This window comes from Gymnoscopelus braueri (genome assembly GCF_963280865.1).
Source record: "Gymnoscopelus braueri genome assembly, chromosome: 17".
NCBI lineage: Eukaryota > Metazoa > Chordata > Actinopteri > Myctophiformes > Myctophidae > Gymnoscopelus > Gymnoscopelus braueri.
The window spans coordinates 48,525,654-48,544,960 of NC_137617.1; the positions used below are offsets into that span (position 1 = coordinate 48,525,654).

A 19,307-nucleotide genomic window follows, 5' to 3' on the forward strand; every position below is an offset into this window, starting at 1 on the left:
TGATGGAATGCATTTTTACACGCGAGTGCTGTGACCACTTTTACGGGAAAAAAAGGGTAGTTATTAAATACAGTATAGACTATAATAAAATATTCCCAATTTTTTTTTTGACAGAGAATCAAATGTTTTATGATCCACCAGGAGCCTGGGTGGCTTGGTTCCAGGCTTGAAATAATTTATATAAATATTTGCACAAATCTTACGGGAAAAATTTATGGGTTTTCTAATATGTGGCACCAAAATGGCCACCACTTCTATGCCCTATTACTCTTCCAAATGTTGTCCAAAACTCTCGCAAATCGGTACACATTACCTCTAGAGTCATTGGATCAAGATGTGTCAGTCAGATTTTTCATATTCCATTCCTGGAATGGGATATTGGCTATGACTATGTCCATAATTTGCGGGCCCTGGGTAGGCAACCCAGCCTGGCGGAGACCTGCACTCAAGAGGAGTGCTCGATTGAATATGCGGTAGCATGATGTTCGGATCATATGAAAGCCCAGGCAGAATTTAAATGTCATTCCCTGAACAACAACAGCAGGTCAATAGATAGATGTGTATTTACCTTAAAGTAAGAGCTAATGGAGGCCAGCACAGAACGATGGCAGGGGACCTCCTGTCCCTCACAGCACAGGATCACATCACACAAGGTACTGTTGAGACGCAGCCTGTTGAGACCCTCCAAGACCTCGCCGTGGTTGGAGAGCCCCTGAGTCTGCTGTGAGTAGAGTCGAGGTACACTGGAGCCGTCCTCCTGAAGAGCAACGTCACCACCCAGAGGACACAGGGTTGAACTGCAGATTCCCTTTGATAGTCCAACCTGGAATAAATGGTCATATTCAGGGGTCGACATTATAAATGGGCCACTTGCCTGTTGGGCTTCACATAGCGTTACGTGATCCGGCGATCAAAGACAGAGCCATCTGCTGTCTGCCCCACATGGCTGCGAGCAGTTCACTGCTCGTTCGATCCCGCCTACATGAACGTGCAGGTTCATGTAATAGTCAGGGGATATTAGCAGAATATTTTCCAATCTTGGAATAAATTCCTTACCAAAAAAAATCCTCGCCAATGTGTTTGTAAAGGTGTCTAGTAACACATCTCACAAAGACTGAAATGCAGTCCCCCTAGGAGAATTTTTGACAGCTCCTTAAAGTTGGGGTACCCACCATAACCTTGGTTAAAAAAAAATCAAAAAAAAAATCTAAATTTAATTCTGTTTTAAGTAGCCCAATCTCAATGGGCTTTTTACACAAAAAGTATACCTGGAAAAGGATGGCTATGGCCGTTTTTAGCCCAAGGAGTGGTTTTGGTGCAAAACAAATGCTTGCAATGGATTCAGAATCATAAAAACACCCTAGTTTGACCCCTCACATGCTACTTAAAACAGAATTAAATTTAGATTTTTTGGGGGATTTGTTTTTAACCAAGGTTATGGTGGGTACCCCAACTTTAAGGAGCTGTCAAAAATTCTCCTAGGGGGACTGCATTTCAGTCTTTGTGAGATGTGTTACTAGACACCTTTACAAACACATTGGTGAAGATTTTTTTGGTAAGGAATTTATTCCAAGATTTTTTAAATATCCCCTGACTATAAGCTACTATAGCAGACTCATATAAGACATTGTCCTGTCATCCTTTTCATTCATCTTCAAAATGTTTCTAAAACCACCAGTATCCACTAACCAGTGGCCAAACGGCAGGGAGAAAAAGATAAAGAAAAAGTCACCGGAAGATTTGGGGGAGAGGGACAATGCCGTCACTAACTGCATATGTGCACATGCACTTGTCTTGTCAATCTCCTGCGATTTACAGAGTCCAAGTGTTTTAATGCTTCCTTCCCTCACATGCTGTGTTGCCAGATTTTGTGAGAGAAACAAGATCTCTCACATCTTGTTTCTAGGAAAACAAGCCCAAAAGAAGCGACAAGAGCACTTTAAACATATACATCAGCTATTTGAAAATAGCAGATCTACAAGCTCACAACGTGTCAGAGTTGTGAGCTTGTAAATCTGCTATTTTCAAACAAAATCTTGGGGGGAAATTATAACAAGCAGACCTGGTAACACAACACTGCTCACGTGAGTATTATCTCAGAGTAGCCTAATTTAAGAGCATTTGCTAATAGCATGCAGACAGTGTTGCAAAATTTAATCTAACTACGCCAATGTAGTTAATGTAGGTAGATATTTGACGGTCTGCCGTGACATGATTGTTAGTATGTTACCTGTAATGAATAACTGGTCATATAGTTATGATTGTTAGTATGTTACCTGTAATGAATAACTGGTCATATAGTTATGATTGTTAGTATGTTACCTGTAATGAATACATGGTCATATAGTTATGATTGTTAGTATGTTACCTGTAATGAATACATGGTCATATAGTTATGATTGTTAGTATGTTACCTGTAATGAATAACTGGTCATATAGTTATGATTGTTAGTATGTTACCTGTAATGAATACATGGTCATATAGTTATGATTGTTAGTATGTTACCTGTAATGAATACATGGTCATATAGTTATGATTGTTAGTATGTTACCTGTAATGAATAACTGGTCATATAGTTATGATTGTTAGTATGTTACCTGTAATGAATAACTGGTCATATAGTTATGATTGTTAGTATGTTACCTGTAATGAATAAATGGTCATATAGTTATGATTGTTAGTATGTTACCTGTAATGAATAAATGGTCATATAGTTATGATTGTTAGCATGTTACCTGTAATGAATAACTGGTCATATAGTTATGATTGTTAGTATGTTACCTGTAATGAATAAATGGTCATATAGTTATGATTGTTAGTATGTTACCTGTAATGAATACATGGTCATATAGTTATGATTGTTAGTATGTTACCTGTAATGAATACATGGTCATATAGTTATGATTGTTAGTATGTTACCTGTAATGAACACGTATGACAGAGAGACAGCATCATCACATGTATATCAAGCACATCATGAGACAGTATTAGCAACTATTAGTCAGGGAAAATGATCAGAATAAAGTCAAAACCTGGAATAAATTCCTTACCAAGAAATGTCTTCACCAATGTGTTTGTAAAGGTGTCTAGAAACACATCTCATAAAGATTGAAATTCAGTTTCCCTAGGGGAATTTGTGACAGCTGCTGAAAGTCGGGGTACCCTTAACCTTATGCGGGAAATAAATTAATAAATACATAATGAAATTCTGCTTAAACCCATTAAGACGCATCTGTGTCACTTTTTGATTTGAGCTATATAAAAAAAAAAGCATTATTTTACACTTTGGCTAGTGTAAAATAATGCCGCGCTACAAGCTTGTAGATCTGCTATTTTTGAAAAATCGAGAAAATGTTTGCAAATTAATATATTTATATTATTTTAAAGCGAACATTTTTAACTCAAATCTTTGTTCCGGGGGGTCTCTGGAACAACATATTTTGAGATGGGGGTCCGTGGCCAAATACATATCATTTTGGGGGTCCTTGACATGGAAAAGTTTGAGCACCACTGATATAGAAAAATAGGATTTAGAAGACATTGGTAGAATCGGCTTAAGGTCTTAATGGGTTAAGTAGCATGTGAGGGGTAAAACCATTTTTTTTTATGATTCTGAATCCATTGCAAGCATTTTTTTTTTTGCACCAAAACCACTCCTTGGGCTAATGGTGCGGGGGGGGGTGCTATTGTGCTGTGGAAACGGGAGATATTGTGGGTGCTGGGCTGTGCAAGGCCATTAGGTGTGGTGCTGGACTTCTATATCGAACCCCAGCATTAGATACAGAGACACACACACACCCACCCACTCACCAGTCTCATCCTCTTGGCAGCCTGTGGTGATTCTCTCTGGCAGGCAGCATCGAAGATGTTGTCAGCCATGTCTGAGGTGAGGTGAGGTGGAGAGAGAACACACAACATTACTGTTACATGTGGTTATACAGGAAAATACCCATAGTGTTCATTTAGCTCTGAGAGGGTACAAATGGAACCTTGATGGAACGGAACATGATTCATTCTTATTCTCTTTGTATCGCCGGGTCCTGTAAGAGTGGATCAGACACTTTAAGGGCGGCTTCACACTGGATCCGTTTGAATCAAACCCTTTCCGAGTACGCTTGGCTGGCCAGCATTCACACTGGCCAAGACTCGAGACCATTTCATTTAACAGTAATGGTAAATATGTGCCTCATGGGGGCGCTGTGGACTATGGGGCTTTGGGAGATAGAATGTCATTCACAGAAGAAAAGTCACTCTAGAGTGAATAATAAAGTTTGACTGTGTTCCTGACGTTGTCTTGAGTTATAATAACAACAGATCAACAATACACAACCAAAGCAGTGTGTGCACTGGTCTTTGAAACCTCGAAATGTAACGTTGTCTGTTAATATGATATTGGCGTCACGGACGCATCCTTGGTATGACGTCACGGACTAACCCTTGGTGTATTTATCCTTATAAATACGTTCGCCACACATGTGTTTTTTGTTTATTATTTTTCACGGCTCGCGCTACTCAAACACTAGCGGGATTATTATTTCTTGTCAACATTCAAGTACAACTATGAGAAGGTATAACCCAGCTAAAATAATGCATCATTATAAAAAATATATAAATGATATATGATTAGCAGTCCACTTCCTTCTCTTGGTACGGATGGATTCACACTGCCGCGTTCCGTTCCCGACTCCGCAGCAATCGGACCCGAGACTACCTCCCAAGGTGGTTTCGGGTACGGTACGGTGATGCGTTACGGGGAATGGTTCGCTACTACCACAACATCTGCCATGTGGTCCGGGGTGCGCACCCGGGACCATAGTGTGAAAGCGCCCTAATATCTGATCTGTGATCATTGAATCATCATCACGACAAACATTATGTCGATAAGAAATATACATTTTTTTCCTCAAAATAGTGAAAAAAGCAGAGCCCCAAGCTCACCGTGATGCCTTGTGAGCTTGTAGATCAGCTATTTTCACTGAGTGACACGTTGTTCAATTATAAGTATGCAATGATTATATTCTGACCTGGAAGGCGGATGGACCTCAGACGGTGTTCCTCATGAAGCCCAGTGGACTGACAGCCAGAGCACAGGTCATAGTCAGGACACACTGTACACTTATACCTGGTCCCGAAAATGTCTCCCTCACAGCCGTCACAAAACACATCAGGGTGCAGCATGCCAGAATCTAGCAAACAAAACAGGAGAAATGTATCAGTATGAATTTAGTATAAAACTAGAAACGGTGCTCCTCTGAGCAGGTCTCCACAAGGCCAGGTAGCTAAAATTGACCTCATGGTGGCGCTATACCAGGACAATCTGAATAATTTTTAATGGGGTTCTTCCGTGGGCTACTGTGAGTGTGTTCAAATTTTCTCACTGATGGGTCCAGCAATGCTTGTGGCATTATGTGCAAACGTGCCCCTCCTGAACATTTTTCAGGTTTTCAAATTCCATTTGGTTTGACTCTGACATGATTGGCTTTCAGATACATCTTGATAACATGACTTCAGGGATAATGTGTACCAATTTGGGTAAGGCTTGGACAAAATTGGTAGGAGTAGCAACAGTAGGTGTTATGCAACGAAAAATATATTCCAAGAAATCCAAGGGTAAATCATTTTGATCGTATGACCTACGGTTCAAGAGTTATAGGCCAAAACGTGAATTGTCCTGTTACAGCGCCACCATGAGGCCAATTTAACATTTCCTCCTTGTGAGAGCAAAATGTCACCCCAATCAAACGCTGCGTTTACTATACTGTATACTATTGGAAATGTGTAATGTGATCAGTCCAACACATGTTTTAGTTTGAAATTGAACTACTGGAAATAGAAGTAGCCTTGTTGAAAGTGAAACCACTTCACACTAATGGGAAGAAATCAACTGTAATGTTGATTTTTTGGGGGGGCACACCAGGCCCCCTGCCCCTGCCCCTGCCTCGGGTCTCCATGCAATTGCCTAGTTTGCCTGCTTAAAACCGCCTCTGTCAAGAGGTGGTTAGATCTGCTATTTTTAAACATTTTAGTACTTTTACTTTTGGTACTTTAAGTACATTTTGATGCCAACACTTTTGTACTTCTACTCAAGTAACATTTTGAACACAGGCCTTTTACTTGCAAGTAACAGAGTACTTCTACATTGCAGTATTGATACTTTTACTTAAGTAAAATACTTGAGTACTTTTTCCAACACTGCATAATACACATATAAATGATAGAAACGTGACGTAAACATGTATGTAAACAAACAAATGTAAACATGTATGTAAACAAACAAACGTAAACAAACAGAAAAACAGCTCATATAAACCTACCTCGTTGTTCTGCATCAAATCTACTGGGAATGACTTCCAACCAAGTGTCCACAACACACAGCAATGGAATGAAATAAACAATGGACTATATTCACTTTTAAACGTGTTAAACTAGTAGAACTAAACAGACTCAGAGCGGCTTCTTCTTCCCGCTTTTGCTCTTGTTTAAAGCCCAGAAAGGAAGTGTGTCACCACTAACTGTGTCCTACTGACAACAACATATTACACAAAACAGTTCCGGACACAATGAGATCTTAATCCGGTCTGGACCGGAAATAACTTTACGTCATCAGGAGGCCGGAACCAACAACCAGAACCTCCGGTGCCGTGCACCTCTAAAATGATTCCCCTAATTTAAAATGTGTTCAGTTTGGTTTAATCGTTTCGTTTCTTTTGGTATAATAATGGTTTGGTATAAAGTCCATCTTTTATTCTAACTCATAGCGTGACAATTTAGTGAGACTAAACTAATTGATTTGCATTATGTGGGGAACAAACACAACATAATGATAATGATAATAATGATAATGATAATAAATAAATGCTGAACCTTCCTCACTGATAGAGCTGCCACATAACTAACTATACACTATAATAACTATATCCACTGATGAATGATTAATAATATAGCATTATACTTACTTACTGTGCTGCTTACATCATGCAAATCCGTTGGTCACCCAGAAGAACTAGTGTGGAGGTTTTATGTACAATTACTGCCCTCTGCTGGAGAACAAGTGTAAGGAAACTGCAGTCATGTTTTCCTCCCTTTATTATTTTTGTTATATTTTGTTGTTGACATAATTAGAACACAATCACAAAGGTTTAACGAACTGGAACAAAATATGGAAGGAACAGGCGTAAATCCAATTTGCATATTGTTGCTGTCAGTTATAAACCTTGTACGTTCATGATGGAGATGCATTCAACATGGTAAATTAATTGCCTCATCATACAAGAGTGTCGCAGCAGAAGTACTGAAACTAGGCTATAACATAATTAAAAAGTGTAGGAATAAACTATACGGCAAGTGATTGGATTATTTAAAAAGCTAAACAAGCTACAAGTGACAGTCAATACATGTATTGTCAATTAAAACTGTGAATCCGTTGACTAAATGTTATTGATGATCAACTTGTGTTTAACTGCTGTGTATGTACTTTTTTTAATTTGTAGTTGTTTACCTGCAGGGGGAGCTATGACACTAACATTCTAAGAAAGCAGGGCTGAGGGAGCTTTTGTAAAACAGATTTATAAATAAATATTAAATAAATGCTGAACCCTCCACTGATAAATAATAATAATAATAATAAAAAAAAAAATAATAATAATAATAATAATAATAATAATAATAATAATAATAATAATAATAATAATAGTATTAATAATGTTTTTCTGAGCACAATATTGTATTTGGGTAAAGAGGGGCTTGGGTTCAAAAATGAGGGAATCATTTAGATTGAGAATGATTCTTCAATAATATTGAATCATAATAGAAGAATCTTTTAGATTTGATTTGATTTATTTAGCACATTGTAAAAACAAAGAAACAAAGAACAGTGCCAGGAGGAGGCAAGAAGCCCAAAGGGCTTATAAGAGGCCTCTATGTATAACACTATAACAATATGAATAGAACATGATTTGTAAACAACAAAATATAAATATATAGAATTTAAAAATAACATGACTGCAGTATAAAAATACAAATCTTATCATGATTGACATACCTGATTATCAATAACAAGATTACTGATAATAATTATCCAACATAACAACAACCAAGCAAACAGGGAATACAGAAGAAAAAATATAGAATAAACCAAACAAAAGTTCTAAAATGAAATGTCATGACATTTATGTAACCTGGTCAATCAGAACATCCTTCAATTTGTTCTTGTATGAATTAAGTTCTTACCTCAGGGCTATGGTCGATGCTTCCACCCCTGTCCGACCACTTCGGTCTGCCGCCACAGGGCGAAGTGGTCGGGCATAAGCATTCATATGTGATGTGATGTGATGTGATGTGATGTGATGTGATGTGATGTGATGTGATGTGATGTGATGTGATGTGGTGTGGTGTGGTGTGGTGTGGTGTGGTGTGGTGTGGTGTGGTGTGGTGTGGTGTGATGTGATGTGATGTGATGTGATGTGATGTGATGTGATGTGATGTGATGTGATGTGATGTTATGTTTATTTATTTGATACGGACATCACAATTACATTAGACGAAATCAGATGCATTGTTTACAGTGTATATAGCACGAGTGCTAATTTTCAACACTTGTCCGCAGGAAGCTTTTCTAAAATACAGTAACACCAATCGAAAACCCAATCAGGTACAAAAAATATAATATATATATATATATATATATATATATATATATATATATGTACTAATAATTAACATAATCAAAATCAAAATCAGACCCAATACATTAACTAAACAAAAGAAGACATAATCATTCAGATAACCAATCAGTAACTATACATGTGAGCACAGTTGATTTGATTTCAACCATAATTTAAGTCCTCTGTTAAACACAATACCGTCTCTAGTTCTAGAACCGTAGGCAAAGAGTTCCAAAGGTTTACCTCCTTTACTGAGAAGGCAGACTGCCCGAATGTGTTCTTGCTTATAGGTACAATACAGCCACCATTTGTTGATGCTCGTGTAGTTGCTCTGCCAAAGCTCTGACACCTACCAACCAGTCCAGAAAACAGAGGTGAAACATGATTATGTAAGCATTTAAAAAACAATTTGATAGTACAAAAAACCACAACATTTTCAAAAGTAAAAAGGTTGTGTTTTCTTAAAATACCACAGTGGTGCCATCTCATCGGCCTGTTTGTATATTGATGTTATTGGTTTTAAGACAGTTTGAGAAGATTGTGACCATGAATCATGATGTAATGTATGACAAGTGTGAAAAAATTATAGCATGCATATGTACAGCTGTGCAGTTTTACATGATAAGTCCCTTCTGACCCTTCTGACAGAAACCTTATCATAACCGTATCATATCTATATCATCTTCTTTTTTTTTTTAATAGAAATAAATTCCCTACTTTATACTTCATCAGACATGACAGTGGCAAAAGTAGCTAAAATAGCAGATCTACAAGATTGCAGATTTGCTATCTTTGAAAAAAAATGATAAAAATACAAACACTTAACTCTGTCTGTGGCTTTGAATAAATATTGAACCATTGAAAATGATGAACAAGCTTGTGACTAGATAATTTAACAACCTGACAGAGATGATATTCTGCATATTAAAAACATCATTGGTCTTCTAGATGTATAATCATAATGTGACAAATAATCAGTAAAACATACAATAAACAGACATCAGTGCTTTTGAATATGAGTTTATTCACCAAATGAATATGAGCATTATAGAATACAGTCTATAAAGTAATGTTACCAGTAACAGTGTTACATAGAATAGATCAGAACACCACTCCATATGTTGTGGTTGTCTGGGTTATCTGAGAGGTAGTTCCCAGAAGGTATTCTCATGTAAACTGTGTCTCTCTCCTCCAGCTCTACGATCATTCCATTAGAAATGGATTCAAACTTTCCATGATTATTGTATCCAGAGCTCCACATGAGTTTCTGATCATTTTTATACATCTGGATAGACACATAATCTGATGATCCTCCCCAGACAGCTGCAGTGAACCTGAAGTGATAAGCTCCTTTAACAGGAGATGTGAAGATACCTGAGACACACACACACACACACACACACACACACACACACACACACACACACACACACACACACACACACACACACACACACACACACACACACACACAAACACGTGAGGATAACCTGATTTCAATGTCAAACACACAGTTGATGTATTTATATGACTGTATTAATTTAATAATCATAAATAAAACCCATATCTGATAGATATGGTTGTTGTCGGGCACAAACCTTGTATCTCCGCATTTTATCTTGCTGTTTTTTTCATGAATTAATGTCCTACTTTATACTTATTCATATGACAGTCACACAAAAGTGACAAAAACAGCAGATCTACAAGCTCACAACAACACATCATGGCGTTGTGAGCTTGTAGATCTGCTTTCCCCCCCGCCTATAATAAAACGCCTAAAACAGTGTGTGTGTGTGTGTGTGTGTGTGTGTGTGTGTGTGTGTGTGTGTGTGTGTGTGTGTGTGTGTTCAGTAGTGTGATTAAATAATAACTACATTGGATCCATTGGAACAAAAGCTTCCATAAAAGTAACAGTTTTGGACATACAAGGTTTCTACCTGACAGCAACGATATGTAAGCTGTGTAATTGGTGAGTTAATTACTGTAATTATGTCAAGTTCATTAACACCACTTAAAGCAGTGGTTCTCAACCTGTGGGTCGGGTCCCCACATGATTTTTGGGGGTCCCCAGATGACAGTGAAGTGACAATGTAATGACCTTTTTAATACAAAAACAAAAAAGAAAGAAAGAAAGAAAAAATCACACCCTGTGTGAAGTGGGCGGTGTCTTGCTAGCTAATCACAATACTGAATGGAGTCAACCAATCATGTACAATAAATAAATACATTTATTGAAACACTCTTTATGAAAGTCATGAAAGTCATATTCCGATGGAAGTGATGGAAGAAACCATAACTTAAAATAAACAAATTTATGGGTTTTTTTAAGTTATGGTTTCTTATATAGGGCTATGCACATGTGTCATGTGACACTGGCCAATCACAGTCCTGAATAGACTGTGATTGGCCAATCACAGTGCAGGGTTAGGCGGGGTACATTTTTGGCCAATCACAGCGCAGGATTTGCTGTACAAATATCCAAACCTCACATATAGGAGCGGTTTCACCGCCCAAAAAGAGCACTACTGTATCAAAAGTAATCAACAAACTATACTATAAAAACTGGTCAAACATTGACCAAAGTGTCAAATAATATAAGAAAGAGACAAACAGTGTGAAAATAGCAGATCTGCAAGCTCACAACGCATCGCATTGTACATGTCCTCACTGTATTGCCTGATTCACTGCCCTTTGCTATTATTTTAATGTGTTTTATGCTTCTGCTTTTCTTATTTGCTTTATTGTTAAATTATTTGTAACTGTAATTGTATTCTTGCTCTGTAAAGCACTTTGAGCTGCATTTCATGTCATGAAAGGTGCTATACAAATAAAGTTTATTATTATTATTATTATTATTATTATTATTATTATTATTATTATTATTATTATTATTATTATTATTATCATCGTGTTGTGAGCTTGTAGATCTGCTATTTTCACAATATTTATCTGTGGAACCGAGTCAAACTAAATGTAATGTCTCAACTGATTGTGCTTTCAGGGTTGGGGGTCCTATGTTGGGGGGGTGCCCAATTTCAATATGATTATTATGGGGGGTCTCCAATTTTAATTATTTTGGGGGTCCCCAGTTTAAATATGATTATTTTGGGGGGTCCCCAGTGTAAATATGCTTATTTGGGGGGGGGGGTCCCCAGTTTAAATATGATAATTTTGGGGGTCCCCTTTGAGGGATCCTCAGTTTAAATATGATTATTTTGGGGGGTCCCCAGTTTAAATATGATTATTTTGGGGGGTCCCCAGTTTAAATATGATTATTTTGGGGGGTCCCCAGTCTTAAATATGATTATTTTGGGGGGTCGCGGCCTGAAAAGGTTGAGAACAACTGACTTTAAATACTGTTTCCCAAACAGTGGGTCACAGACCCATTTGGGTAGCGGACCACTTTTTAAGGGTCATGAGTAAATGTCCCTTTTTTCCTTTCCTTCATTTTGTTTATTTCAAAAGATTTAAAAAAATATTAATACATTATTATTAATAGTTGTTTCTTCAATTTTTTAATAATTCAAAAGTTTTTTTTTTAATAAACAAAATTCAGTTGTGTTCATTAGTGAGGACCAATTATATGAAGATAAGGTTAAAATCACCACCTACCTGTAGATGGATTGTATGCGTTGCCGATGTTGGTGAAGACTTTCTTATAGACCACAGTGGTGAGAGAACTAACTGGTCCAATTGGTCCACTCAAACAAACAGAGAAGGCCACCTGTGGTTTGTCTGTCAACACAGGAACATGAAACAACTGTTAATAATCCAAAAGCATACATTATAATAAACCCTCAAGCCTTACACTATATACTTAAAGAGGTGGTGCCATGGTTTTTCACTTTTTCTGTTTTTCATGTGTCTATGAGGTTGATAGAACTTCATTAAGCCCCCTGGTGGTGTTTTTATGGTGTTTTATGTCTTCTCTGACTATTTTGAGTTACTTCCTGGAGGCTGAAACGGGTCAAACGGGCCAATAGAAAAACAGCGCTTTAGTGACACAGTAAAATTATACCCTCCCCCTCATTATCATAACACAACAGGTGTGGGCATGAGGAGGAGGAGGGACTAGGACAGGTGGATGGTGCTAAGGTGGTGGAGGAGGTGCTAAGGTGAGAACCAGGTATACTTAATGAACTGGAGGCGTGTCCACATAAAAACCTAATTTTAACACTTTCTGTACACTGCTTTGAAAAAAATCTTCCTCCTAGTATAACCTAATTACCTGATGATTATGTTTTAGGGGGGGAAAAAAACACTGAAAATCACGGCACCCTGTCTTTAATCGTACCAAAATAGCAGATCTATTAGATTTGTTCAACTATGGACACTGATTACATATTAACTTACACACACTTTTTGTCATTTTTGTTTTCTATGCATATCCGCCACATATAATGTATCAGTGTCATTATGTTTTACTTAACATAATGAATATAATGTTTTAACAGCATCAGTGTTAAATCATTATGTTTTACTTAACATAATGAATATAATATTTTAACAGCATCAGTGTTAAGCCATCATGTTTTACTAAACATAATGAATATAATATTTCAACAGCATCAGTGTTAAGTCAACATATGTTTACTAAACATACAGTACTTACTCATCAGTTCCTGCATTTGGGTCTGTACGGTGGACAGTTGAGCAAGGTGGGCTGAAATCAATACAACATTCATATGAAATCAATCATAAATACTCACACAGATAATTAACATTACCTTCCTGCATCCACTGAACATCATTGTGTTCTAATCACCTTCACTTTCTTTATTCAAGGCTTCCACACTACTGCTCAGCTTGGTCTGGAGGACTTGAACCTGGTGGTCACTGCTGCTCAGTCTGATTTGAAGGAGTTGGACCTGGTTGTCGCTGCTGCTCAGTCTGGTTTTGAGGATGTCCACTTGGGTCTCGCTGGCAGTGAACTTGACAGCCATTTCTGAAAAATATAACAGCGAAAATCAGAGCACATTTAAGAAGAAGGAGATGGGTGGGGGGATTGGGAAGGAGGAAGTGGGGGCAGCTATGAGGAGGATGAAAAATGGGAAGGCGGTTGGTCCAGATGACATACCGGTGGAGGTGTGGAAATGTTTAGGAGAGACAGCAGTAGAGTTCCTCACTAGACTGTTCAGTAGCACACTGGTACCGATGTTCAAGAACAAGGGGGATGTATAGAGTTGTAGTAACTACAGAGGTATAAAGCTGATGAGCCACAGCATGAAGCTATGGGAAAGAGTAGTGGAAGCTAGGCTAAGTGGAAAGGTGATAATTAGAGAGCAGCAGTATGGGTTTATGCCAAGGAAGAAGAACCACACCCACACTGTTCAACCTGAGTGTTGAAGGAGAAGTATAGAGAAGAGTTACACTGTGTCTTTGAGGACCTAGAAAAAGCATAATAGGGAGCCAAGAGAGGAAGTGTGGTGTTGCATGAGGAAGTCAGCAGTGGCAGTGAAGTATGTCAGAACGGTGTAGGATATGTACGAAGACAGCCTGACAATGATGAGGAGTGTGGTAAGAGTGACAGATGGGTTCAAGGTGGGAGTGGGCACACATCAAGGATCGGCTCTGAGTCCTAGTTTGTATTAGTTATGGACAGGTTGACAGATGAAGTCAGGCAGGAGGCACCGTGGACTATGATGTTCACAGACGATATTGTGATATTTAGTGAGACGAGGGAAGAGGTTGAAGAGAGCCTGGAAAGGTGGAGGCATCATCCACTAAGAGAAGAGGAATGAAAGCAAGCAGGAGTAAGACAGAATGTGTCTGTCTGAACGAGAGAGAGGACAGTGGAACAGTAAGGAATCAAGGAGTAGAGGTGGAGAAGGTGAAGGAGTTTAAATAAGGGTCAACTATTAACAGTAATGGGGAGTGTGGAAGAGAGGTGAAGAAGAGAGAGCAGGCAGGGTGGAACGGATGGAGGAAAGTGGAAAGTGATTTGTGACAGAAGGGAACCAGAGAGAGTGAGAGGGAAGATGTATCAGACGGTAATGAGAGCAGCCATGACGTACGGCTTGGAAATGGTGGCACTGACCAAAAGACAGGATGTGGAGCTGGAGGTGGCAGAATTGAGGATGCTATGATTCTCTTTAGGAGTGACATAAGGAAGGACAAGATCAGAAATGACAACATTAGAGGATCAGCCCTGGTTAGAAGGTTTGGGGATAAAACAAGAGAGGGAGGTTGAGATGGTTTTGACATGTGCAGAGGAGACATGAGATGAGATGAGATGAGATGAGATGAGATGAGGAGCCTGCAGAAACTGGAAAAGAAGATGATGCTAAGCTTCATCGTAGCATGGAAGTGATGACACAAATAAATGAGCTGACACAATTGGAACTGGAACACTATAAAAATGAAGCTGATAAATGGGTTCTCTCTCCTGATTGGCTGAGATTTAGTCACCTACCTGAAAAAAAAGTTTCTGTTTGTTAAAAAGCAAGAGAGACAGGGAGACTCCTGCTACTGAACAAACACTCTATAGCAAGGATTACTATCACAATACAGAGATATCTAAAGGGCAAAACCACTTTGGTAGAGGTTTGGTTTGGTAAAACACACGTCTCTGCTTCTGATGACTGATAGTGTCCTTCTAATGAATGTTAGACTCATTGAAAACACACGTCTCTGCTTCTGATGACTGATAGTGTCCTTCTAATGAATGTTAGACTCTTTAAAACACACGTCTCTGCTTCTGATGACTGATATTGTCCTTCTAATGAATGTTAGACTCATTGGAAACACACGTCTCTGCTTCTGGTGACTGATATTGTCCTTATAATGAATGTTAGACTCATTAAAACACACGTCTCTGCTTCTAGTGACTGATATTGTCCTTCTAATGAATGTTAGACTCATTGAAAACACACGTCTCTGCTTCTGGTGCCGTGGTTTTTTCAATGACTTTTTTTCATTTATTTCATTTTATTTTATTATTTCTTTTCATTTCCCACCAAAAATATACAAAACAAATGAGGAAAGTAATTGAAAAAACACGGCGCGTCTGATCAAATGAATATCAAATATCTAAATATTGAATCAAGCAACTTAAAAAGTGTCACAAAAAAAAGACCACTCATGTTTGAAAGGTAAACATGCGCTAACCTGCAGTTTGTCCTTCCAGGTTGCTCTTCAGCTGTTGGAACAGCGCCTTGACCTCATAGCGGAGGTCATCAGCCTCAGCCAGACAGAACAGGAAAAGAAGCAAAGCAGCCTTCATTGTGAAGTCCAGACTCTGAAGACAACAAGCATGACACCTTGTATGTATTAGATTGTTCAGACCCTAACATTGATTACCCCAACTTTAATTAGCTCCCACAAAGTTTCCCAAGGGAGTTGGGTTGGAACAGAATGAGAGGTGTCAGTAGACACCTTTATGAACATATTTGTGAAGAAAGCTATTGGTAAGCATTTATTTTCCAGATTGGTCAAAAATGTGGCTAACTTTTCTTAACTATAAGCTGGGATTTCAGCATCCCAGCTCCTTCAGTGTTCTGAACGGGCAAATTTCCCATCTCTGCTTCTTCTAACGCGGCCAACTCTTAAACTAAGAGAGAGAGAGAGAGAGAGAGAGAGAGAGAGAGAGAGAGAGAGAGAGAGAGAGAGAGAGAGAGAGAGAGAGCCAGAGAGAGAGAGAGAGAGAGCCAGAGAGAGAGAGAGCCAGCGAGAGAGAGAGAGCCAGAGAGAGAGAGAGAGAGAGAGCGCGAGTCATGACTGGCCCTCATAAACATATTACACAAGTCATCACATCTCTGCCAAACATCTGCAACTAACTGTCAACTATTTAACCCTCTGTCTGTCTGTCTGCCTGTTCTGACCACAGCTTCTATTTAACCCTTTGTCTTTGTCTTTGATCTACAAGCTCACAACGAGGTGCAACGCAACAAGTTGTGAGTTTGTAGATCTAGGCTATTCATGGCTATTTGTCACCATTGTGTGACAAAGTATAAATTAAGCTTTTAAAGTGACAGTACATTAGTCTAGTTTTTGCATGCAATACATTTAATTTAACATTTATGCCATATTTGTATTGTTTTCAACCCTTATGGTGAACTCTATTACATATGTGGACAACATTTACCCTACATCTTAGTAATTGCTGTCATTGACAACGTTTTGTTATTGATACATTGGTCTTAAATTTCATTTAAAGTGGCTTTAAAAAACTCTTAAATCTGAGTTGCTTAAACCCGTTTAGGGCCCCTAGATGGGCAGAGCTTAACCCTTTTAAGGGTTTAGGAAGAGGCCAACTCTTACAGTTTTTGATGCATTCCTGAGTCAATAATTTGATGACCGGGTGTATATCCAGTAGAGAGACTCTACCGGATACATTAGCATCTTTCCACCGGTCATCAAATGATTGACTTAGGAATGCGACAAAAACAAAAACAATAGGTGAACTACTCCTTTAAACTAACCGCTTAAAGCTTTTCACAAAGAGAAAGATGGTAGTCTTACCTGGTTATGAAGAAAGAAAATAAGAACAAGGAGAAACCTAAAGCTGCAGTCAATGTTAGAAGAAGTTTCACCGAACTCACTCAGAGAGAGAGAGAGAGAGAGAGAGAGAGAGAGAGAGAGTCATGACTCACCCTCATAAACATATTACACAAGTCATCACATGTCTGCCAAACATCTGTTAGGCCTACTGTCAACTATTTAACCCTCTGTGTGCGTGTCTGTGTGTCTGTGTGTCTGTCTATATTCATTGAAGTGGCATAATCTATTTTGTCAATTTGCGTTCCAGGGGCTCATTCCTAATAATAATAGTAATAGTAATAGTAATAGTAATAGTAATAGTAATAATAATAATAATAAATAAATGCTTAACCCTCCTCACTGATAGAGCTGTAGGTTAGTAGTAACAAATGACCCGTCATAACTAAATCCACTGATGAATGATTAATAACTAGAAAAAGTGCTCCTCGGAGCACAAGTCTCCGCCAGGTCAGGTAGGTTATTATGGCCTCCTGGTGGCGCTATAATAGGCCAATGTGAAAAGGGTGCCATTTATTCCTAGGCCGTGCACAGCAATCGGACACTGCATGCATGATTTGAGAAATGTTGTTCTAAAAATGTGTTTTGCTAAATTTGACCTGCTGGTGGCGCTACAACAGGCCATTGTTAAAAGGGTGGCATTTCAGTTTCACCGCAATCGGACGCTGCGTTCATGATTTGCGGCATTTTGTTCAAAATGGGCCACTCCTGCAAACATTACATGTCAATGTTAGCCAATCAGGATGGAATATGAAAAATCAAACAGATCCGTCTTGATCACATGACTATAAAGATCATGTGTACTGATTTGCGTGAAATTTGGATCAACTCTGAAGGCTTAATATCAAAAAAAATGTTTTACATAACTCTGCCTCCTGGTGGCGCTATAAAAGGCAGATGTGAAAAATGCAGGGCAAATGTTTTTCCTTGGCCTCTAGAGAGTGTGCATACAAAGTTTTACACTGATCGGTGCAGTTATAGGTAAAAACACGAATCGGCCTGTTACAGCGCCACCATGAGGCTGATTTGAACATTTTCAAATGGCATTTCTTCCTCGGCCTAATGGGAATGTATGTGCAAAATGTCAAAGAAATTGCATGCTGTGTTCATGATTTGAGGTATTTTGTTCGAAACGGAGTACTCCTGCAAACTTAGAAAGACAATTTTTGCCAATCAGGATGGAATATGAAAAATCTGAAATGAGCCGTTTCTTTTAATGACTATAGAGATACTGTGTACCGATTTGGGGGATTTTGGGCCAAAATCTGTAGGAGTATTGTTCAAAAATGTGTTTTGCACAAATTGGCCTCCTGGTGGCGCTATAAAAGGCCCATGTGAAAAATTTGGAGCAGAGGTTCTGCTCTGGCATCCAGGGAGTGTGTGTGCACAGTTTCGCTGCGATCAAGCCAACGGTGCCAGAGATTAGCTGTCCACAAAATGACAGAATGACGGACGGACGGACACACGGACGGACGGACGGACAGGGGGTAAAACATACTCTCTCGCCATGCCTTTCGGCCTGGCGGAGACAATAATATAACATTACAATAGTTCTACAAGCTCTTTTTGAGAAGTTTATGGTTAATATGTCAAACGATGAACTGAACACATAGGGTTTGACAGTAGAACTGGCTGCCCGACCACAATATAGCATTAAATAACATCCCTGTATTCATATATGTCACAGGACGATTGAATAACCAGGACGATTGAAGACAGAGCGCTCGTTTTTAGGCACAGGGCTTCGGGGCGAGGCGGGGCTTTGCTGCGACGCGGACCTGTCTGTTGTTGTTCCCCCCCACTTAGCAACCAGGAAGCTACGCTAGGGGAACGCTGAACACGCGTTCACACGCACGTGATAATAGTTATTGTCCATGACGGAGGCGCGCCGACTCAGCAGAGCTTGAGGCCGAGGAGGCGCGCGAGTGCCCGCGCTGACCGGCCGATGCTCTGATAGTCGACACAGCGCCGTCCGAGTTGTAAACCGATAGGGACAGAATAGTTATTTTCATGGATCACTGTGTGTGTGTGTGTGTGTGTGTGTGTGTGTGTCTCAGGGAGAAACTAAAACAATGCGTGTGTGCGCGGGCGCGTGCATGAGCTCGCGCATGTGTGTGCATGCGTGTGCGCACAAACGCGCACGCACA

General features: G+C 39.1%; 2 protein-coding genes across 2 annotated transcripts in view; both read right to left on the reverse strand.

Moving 5' to 3' along the window:
- LOC308105206 (kelch-like protein 21) overlaps positions 1-6,361 on the reverse strand; it is a gene marked incomplete at its 3' end in the record, with an annotated part of 40,914 nt that extends 34,553 nt beyond the window's left edge. The window contains exons 1-4 of the mRNA XM_080455841.1: positions 6,316-6,361; positions 5,026-5,187; positions 3,812-3,882; positions 569-823 (exon numbers count right to left, since the gene is read on the reverse strand). Of these exons, the coding sequence (XP_080311967.1) occupies positions 569-823; positions 3,812-3,882; positions 5,026-5,179 (480 nt within the window). The 5' untranslated portion in view covers positions 5,180-5,187; positions 6,316-6,361. The remainder of the gene's footprint in view (positions 1-568; positions 824-3,811; positions 3,883-5,025; positions 5,188-6,315) is intronic.
- A 3,385-nt stretch (positions 6,362-9,746) lies between these two features.
- Positions 9,747-17,187, reverse strand: LOC308105255 (complement C1q-like protein 2). The gene is made up of 6 exons (XM_080455895.1): positions 17,125-17,187; positions 15,772-15,901; positions 13,430-13,609; positions 13,277-13,327; positions 12,277-12,399; positions 9,747-10,038 (listed from the first exon to the last, which is right to left on the reverse strand). Exons 2-6 carry the CDS (start codon positions 15,884-15,886, stop codon positions 9,752-9,754), a joined length of 756 nt encoding a protein of 251 aa, XP_080312021.1. The 5' UTR covers positions 15,887-15,901; positions 17,125-17,187; the 3' UTR covers positions 9,747-9,751.
- Positions 17,188-19,307: the final 2,120 nt, after the last annotated feature.